Source organism: Trypanosoma equiperdum, assembly GCF_001457755.1.
Source record: "Trypanosoma equiperdum strain OVI genome assembly, contig: ctg_666, whole genome shotgun sequence".
Taxonomy (NCBI): Eukaryota; Euglenozoa; class Kinetoplastea; order Trypanosomatida; family Trypanosomatidae; genus Trypanosoma; species Trypanosoma equiperdum.
This window is the reverse complement of record NW_027124605.1, coordinates 2,296-9,532: the sequence shown is the minus strand read 5'-3', so window position 1 is coordinate 9,532 and position 7,237 is coordinate 2,296. Positions and strand designations below refer to the sequence as shown.

The window sequence follows — 7,237 nt, the reverse complement described above, 5'->3', positions numbered from 1 at the left end:
AAAAAAAAAGCAGATCAGAGTACACAATGCCCTACAGTCGTCTCATGAGGACGGCATACCCTGTTCAGGATGAGTGCCACGCCAGCGGCTGTTGAAGTACTCAAATAACAAACATCACATAACTTCCATCTCCCCCAAAGGTAACAACCCACAACCTACAACTGTCGCTCATATAACACACCGTTTCGTCAAGAAACTTTTGGTTTTTTTTCCGCTTTGTTGACTTAGCAGAAGTCCCTTGACACCGACTCAGGGAGCTGATAAATGCGTTTGCATGTAGGCATGCGCCCACGTTCAGAATATACAAGGACCGATTTTACTCCCTTATGTTAACGCCATCAGGAAGTATTCAGAAAGAAACAACCCATCAGGGGTCTGTCTTTCTTCATCCTTTTTTTTATTATTTTACACTCCACGCCACACCACTCAATACCCTTCATCATCGGGCGCATCTCCATTTAGTTGCATTAGCTCCGCTCCCCAACTTCTCCCCACGATAAAAACGAACACCAGGGCAACCAGCGCGGCGCCCCCAAGCAATACTTGCAGTAAGACGGCGGCGCCCACAAAGGAGCTGACGGCGTAGTTGGAGAAGTAATAAGCCAGTCCAGACAGCTCCACACTCGTATGGAGGTGCAAGCGCCTCAGACGCACTTTGGGTTGAAGGCCCTCTTCACTTTGGTATAAAGTAAAATTTATTGCGCGAAGGTGTGGCTGCAGGTACAACGGTGGTTCAAAATCACTGTATACCGGGGTCACAACGGCAACTTCAGTCTCCGGATCAAACATAGGAAAGACATCAGGATTCAGCAGAGGTGCTAACTTTTGGTAACACCAGATAGGAACACAAAGAAACTTAGAAACTGACCACATGAATAGCTCCACTGGCCAACTGCGGGGCTTTTCACCTGTTATCAACGTGAATGACGAGTCCATCTTGAAGAGAACATCCAAAGCGCCAAGGGACTGTGATATATAAGGGTCCTTTGCCATCAGCATTGATGATTCAAGAAACATAGACACCTCCCGTCCAATATCCTCCTTTGCGAATACCAGCTGCATTTTTGCCGCGTACACGCCACGGGCATTAAACATGGGTTTGCGCTGTTTAAAGAGCCCCTCTACAGAAACACCACCATGTGGAAGGAACACTTGCCTATATACACGGGACGGAATAACTAGCGTACTGGTTGCGACTGTATTACGAACTAGTTTTGTTATCAATGACATTTTCAACCCAGCGGCTTCGTTTTGAAGCACCGACACGAGATTTGCATTTACCCCTCCACCCAAACCGACCAATGACGCGGTGCTATTTTCGTCACCTCTATGTAGCAAAGGCGATTCCCTTGTGGGCTCGAGCTGGGAAACCATATTGTTGAGTTTGTGGAGTCTCCATTGCTCCGTTTCAAGGGGCATTGTGTTGAAGCTCAGTGTAAAGAGCTCAGTGCCAGGTGCTAGCAACAGAACATACCACCGGATGAACAGCGAGCCGAGAACTGACGCCACCAGGCACACTAACAATACAATGAGCAGAATGAGGAGCGCAGCTCCCACCGCTGTTAGTATCATAAAGGCTCTCTTAAGTGTGCGAAGCGAAATATCAAAACCTGTCTGAAGTGCACCATCCAACTTTTCCGTATACGGCTGTAGTCGCTCTGTAAGTTGTGCTCTGCATCTTAAGGCCCGTTGACGTAAATCATTCATTAGAGGGGAGGGGGGTCCTTGGCTCACCAAAAGATAAGGGGAAAAAGTGAGAACGGGGCATTTGATCATATATATATATATATATATGCACGCACGCTGCAATTGTGCGAAGCACGCATGACAGCTAAAGCATTTAAATGGGTGACACGGATGATTTTACGCCGGTTGCGAATAGAGCAGACATATCCTTGCCGTGTCATCCTTCTGCACATGCGGGTGCGCCACGCACATATGACAATAAACCCGTAGCGTGTCTGGAGAGACACTCGTGAGGCAGTTCTTCCAGTGGGTGATGGAAATCTCTTTGGCGGCAATACACGAGAGCATCCCATGAAGGAAACGCCTGAGCGCAGCGGTGTTTGCACATTCCTCCCCGTTATTTCTTCCGCGAAGATATGTCAGGCCCTCCCGGTAAATTTCGTGCTCCTCCTCCAGAAGGGCATTTGCAAGGTCGAAGTCGCTGCGTATGGCTGCTGCTTTGTTATTACCTACTGCTAATGCCCCGTCGCGCTGCAGGGTTTGAGTGAGTTTCGCTAGTCTGGTCAGAAGTGGACGCCAACGTGAAGGAATTACATCGAAATACTGATGTTGGACGCGTTGTTCTAAATAAGCGCGGACTGTACGCGGTTCCATGAAGAGCTTGGCATCTTATCGATGCAAATAGTTGCAACAGAAGGTTGTTACAGGTAGGTATTGCAAAAAGTAGAAAAAACCCCGAAGTAAAAACAAGAAAAAATTGGGGGACCAATTGCAAGGCAGGAACATGTGAAAGGAGTGAAGCAGCGATAATGTTAAATCAAGAAAGCGAATGGGATGTTGTAAGTGCCAACGCTGGTTTATGTTACTTCGCTTCGTCCTTGCGCGGTACAATTAACAGGTTGATTATTCTTAAATATTTTATAAGTGACCACGACGCGTGTGTTTGTGTTTGCAATGCGTGACAGAGTGGGTTATCACGAAGTCGTTCAAATACCAGGCAACGCACACTATGCCCCCTGACTCAAGACATATCGCTGGGCTTCCACGAACAGGCAAGTAAAAAAGGTTGTATGTGTCCGCATCTCCGTGTTGCGTTCATCCACTTTTCCCTTTACTCTTTGGAGACTTCTTCGTGGCCGGCGGGACACTGATACGATTGTTCTTGGTCTTTAGTTCCCCCTTTGCCTTGCTGTCATCCTCTCTTTGCCGTTTGTTAGTTCCCTTCATTGTTTTCACATTCTCACTTTTCGCGACGTTAGATTCCTCCTTCTTCAGCCCATTCGTGCTCGGACCGCCTGCGTTATTTGAAAGTTTCTTCAACTTGCACACAAAGAAACCGTCCATATTGTGCACGTGAGGGAAGAGCCGCCGGGCGTTTTGCAGCTTGTCATGGAACCTGTGGTGGCGGTACTTCGTCAATCCCGGCCTTCCAAATGGCAGCCCCGTCTCCACAATGGCCACGTCACGCCGGTGGAGCACGAAGTCCACAACCGCTTCATTTTCCTCGACAAGGAAGGAGCAAGTCGAATACACAATGTACCCACCAACCCGCACCGCGTCTATCGCTGAGAGGAGAAGTGACCGCTGCAACTGAGAGGCTCTCTGCACATCTTCGTATTGCTTGCTTGTTTTGATGCTTTTGTCCCGGGAAATAATTCCACTGCCTGTACACGGGGCATCCAATAAAATACGATCGAAGTTTTTCATGACCTTCTCAAACCCAACTCCGTCGTAGTTAGTCACCACGGTGTTTGTTACACCGAGCCGCTGAAGGTTTGCATTCAAGGATTTTGTACGGGGCTCACTGACATCGTTGGCAAAAATGACGCCGGTATTTTTCATCAACTGCGCAATATACGTCGTTTTTCCGCCAGGAGCCGCGGCCATATCAAGTACGCGCTCGTTAATTTGCGGTGCCAGCGCCATTACAGGTAGGAACGATACTGCAGACTGAAGCATGTAATGCCCGGCAAGGTATTCGACTGTGCCGGAGATGGGAACATTAGACTCAAACACCTGGAGCCCTACTTTGGACCACTTTTCCAATGGCTCTACGTTCATTCCACGCTTCACAAGGGCCTGCACCAAGTCACGACGTTTGGCCTTGATTGTGTTGACCCGAATAGTTGTTGGTCGCGGCTTTTCCATTGCTTCAAAGAACTCAACAGCCTCTGTGGGCGAAAACAGGAGAAGAATTGAATCTGTAAGAAACTCATTATACCCGTAGAGTTCCATGATGTCTGCACGAAGCAGCTGCATATAATCTTCCCGCGTTCGCCCCTCTTCTCGCTCTTCCTTAAAATGGGAAAGGACATGGACAGTTTCACCGATGCGATCTCTTAGCTCCTCTACAGTGTGCTGCTGTCCCAGCAGTTGCACCTGCTCTCCATCCTCTTCTTGCTCCTCTGCATCACCGAAGAGTGTTGGTTTGGCTGTTCGGGACCTGATGTCTCCCTCCTGTTCCGCTGCAGCCTCTGAATGTAACTTGTCCATCTGCTGGCGGAATTTTATAGCTTTCGCCTCAAAGTCATCATCATCTTCCACTTCTTCACCATCGGAAAAGTAATCACTTTCTTCTTCCTCGTAGGATCCGAATTCTTCATCGTTGTATTCGACTTCTTCATTTTCCTCGTATGGCGCATAGTTGCCACTGATACCGCCATTTCCAGACATCACGTCGGAGTTATCAGAGCCTAACTCTTCTAAGTGGTGTTGTTTCCGCTGTGCTTGTGACTTTTTCGGGCGGTTTTGGGTCGCGTTTCCGCTCCCTCGCTTTATTTTTGCCACAGGTACCTCCTTTTTGGAGTTCTTCACCTTTCGATCCGGCTTGGACATAACAGCTTACTTCGCTTGTAAATACGGAGAGTAAGAGCGCATTACGGGGAAAGGAATCAAAGAAGGAGAATGTAAAGTGGGGAAACTCGTGGAGAGTGGGGATTGGGGGAAGTGTTTCCACACGGGAAAGATTTGTGGGAACCTGAAGAGCAGCCTGCATTCTTTCCCATTTTCATCTAACCCATTCTACATGCCTCCCGAAATCGCAACAGGTGGTAAAGGTTTCTTCCACTCCTGTAAGTACAAGAGAGCCACCTGTCACCTCTTTTCTCTTTACTGATCGTTCCCACAACATATGACGCCCGCTGCAAAGGTTTAATGTATTATACGGCACCCACAGGACATTTTTACCCCATAAGCGTACCGGCCTTTCACCGCCGCAACAAACATTTATGAAGATCGTGCGGCCTGCACGCGGTGGACCATGAGAAATATCGTACACTCGTAAGCTCGATAGACTAACAGCGCACGACATCAGCCAAATCGATAGCAAGAAAAGTTGTGTGCGAGGCCCGGACATTTCCCACCAGTAACCAATCAAATGTGTCCGACTCACTAAGCACCACCACTTCGTTCTCCTATTGCACTGTGGAAAGAGTGAAGCCAGCCATTTTTGTCCGTTACTCGCTCTCCAGCGCGTTGTCTGCTTCCGGTACTGCACGGTAGTTCTAAACTACCTTAACGGTTTCGCAGTGAGCGAGGAAACACAAAGGAGAAGGTAGAAAAACTTCCATTGAGGGTATGTGAACCATCGAACGGAGAAGCCTTAACAGCAAAGCTTTACGGAATCACTATGTACCCTCTTCACGTTAAAGGTGTTTAATGTGCGCGAATCCCTAATCGATTAGCAACTCGAAGGAAATGCAAACTCTTTATTGATTAAATGGGATATCATGGAAATAAAAAAAACATTTACTTTCTCATACGCTGCGATTAATTAAGAAGAGAGTCCCCTTTGAAACACTGAAATGATTTTGTGCTGTTATCTTTACCGCATGACACAATCTCCCCATTACCTGAGTAGGTCACATCGAGTACGCCATCCGTATGTGACGTATCAAGAGTCAACAATGCGTTCGTGCCACAGCGGAGGTCCCACAGTCGGACAGTGCTGTCTTCGCTGGCGGTGGCGAAAAAATTCCCTCCGTTAACTTCGCCTTCGTCAGGGCGCCACAGCCACGAGGCCGCGTATAACCACTGCTTGTGCCCGCTAAACACTTTCACGCTGCCCGTGCTTTCACCAACGCGGGTGTCGTACAATCGCGCTCGGTTGTCTGTACATGCAGCGATGATCAAATCACCACCACCACCACCTCCTACAGTCCTTACGGCGAGCCCCTGCACCGGGTGGTCCCCTATGTACTGTTTCTGAAGCACCGCAGTCTCCACGTCCATGCACTTAAGTGTACCGTCAAGACCGGAGGAGTACAGGAGGGCGGCACCCTTTGCCGCAGAGAAGCGGCACGAAAGGGCCGGCCGCGTGTGATCTGTGAATGAGACAAGCGGCTCCTTCGCCGAGGGTTCTGTGGCTCCGTCCACCACTTGTGACCATTCGAACACCTTTACCGTACAATCCCATGAGGCGGTAGCCACATACTTTCCCGCCCCCGGGGAAATGTCAATGGACTCTATTGCATCCGTGTGGGCCTTCACAGAGCTGAGAAGTTGAAATTTCGATGCTGTAGCGTTGAACACCCACGCCGCCGCTCGTCCATCTTTGCTGCAACTCACGCAATAGAAGTCTTCTAAAAGACTGGAGCGTGCTCGTTTCTTCACCGAATCACGAGTTGTGTTTGTTGCTGTACTCCTTGGTTTCATTGGGTGGACAACGACCTCTTTCACGCACTCGTCATGATGCGCTCCAATCGCCACACAGTCGTCGGCATCCCAAAGCCGGATGCACCGATCATACGACCCAGTTAACAATAGTTCGGAATGCCCCACGAATGGCACACGTACGCTGCTAACCCAGTCATCGTGTGGCAGATGCGAGCTTTCCTTTGCCTGCAACGCGGGCGTGTATTCGACGTTAACGAGTTCCTCCGTACTGACACCTCGCCGGCTCAGAAACTTCTGCAGCGTAGTTGTGATATATTCACCATTATACAAGAAGTCAAACACTTGATCATTAACCGAAAGAACGCTCTGAACAAGCACGTTCAGCCCTTCTGGAAGCACATTCAATGGCACAGCATAGGACTCTTCCGGCATTGCTTTCGCATAGCTGTCAGTAAAAAAAGTTACCATCACATGGCCAACACCCGTCGCCGCGGAGGAAATAGCTTCTTCTTGCATCAGAACAAGCAAATTCACGATTACTAAGCTGAAGTAACCTCAGGTGGTGAAGATATTTCCTATTAAGGACAGATAAGAGAAGAAAAGTAAAGCAAAAATAAGAGATAATAATAAAGAAAAAGAAAAATAATAATCAGAAAAATAAGATAAATCACTCAAAAGCACACTGAACAAGCAAAAACAATTATAAAGCAATATATCACTAAAAACAAAAAAAATGAAAGATAAATTAAAAAAAAATTAACCTGCAAAAATAAACCATTCCTCCAAAGCTTTAACATCACCCACAAACACAACGACAAAGTTAAAAATCACATAGACATAAATAGTTCTTATGTAACAATTAACAGAGCAAAACATGATAAATTTCACACCCTCTCCAAAAAAGGAAAAAAAATTCGACAGAGCTCCACAAATTAGG

At 47.8% G+C, this 7,237-nt stretch overlaps 4 protein-coding genes across 4 annotated transcripts; all 4 read right to left on the bottom strand.

The window, feature by feature from the left end:
- Positions 1–426: 426 nt before the first annotated feature.
- On the bottom strand, positions 427–1,707 carry TEOVI_000311200 (uncharacterized protein; the record flags this gene model as incomplete). Its single annotated transcript, XM_067226078.1, has 1 exon — positions 427–1,707. The coding sequence occupies one exon, from the start codon at positions 1,705–1,707 to the stop codon at positions 427–429; it is 1,281 nt and encodes a 426-aa protein (XP_067082179.1).
- A 156-nt stretch (positions 1,708–1,863) lies between these two features.
- On the bottom strand, positions 1,864–2,340 carry TEOVI_000311100 (uncharacterized protein; the record flags this gene model as incomplete). The annotated part of the gene is made up of 1 exon (XM_067226077.1): positions 1,864–2,340. The coding sequence occupies one exon, from the start codon at positions 2,338–2,340 to the stop codon at positions 1,864–1,866; it is 477 nt and encodes a 158-aa protein (XP_067082178.1).
- A 441-nt stretch (positions 2,341–2,781) lies between these two features.
- On the bottom strand, positions 2,782–4,521 carry TEOVI_000311000 (nucleolar protein, putative; the record flags this gene model as incomplete). Its single annotated transcript, XM_067226076.1, has 1 exon — positions 2,782–4,521. One exon carries the CDS (start codon positions 4,519–4,521, stop codon positions 2,782–2,784), a length of 1,740 nt encoding a protein of 579 aa, XP_067082177.1.
- Positions 4,522–5,454: 933 nt separating this feature from the next.
- TEOVI_000310900 (NLE (NUC135) domain/WD domain, G-beta repeat, putative) lies at positions 5,455–6,816 on the bottom strand (the record flags this gene model as incomplete). Its single annotated transcript, XM_067226075.1, has 1 exon — positions 5,455–6,816. One exon carries the CDS (start codon positions 6,814–6,816, stop codon positions 5,455–5,457), a length of 1,362 nt encoding a protein of 453 aa, XP_067082176.1.
- Positions 6,817–7,237: the final 421 nt, after the last annotated feature.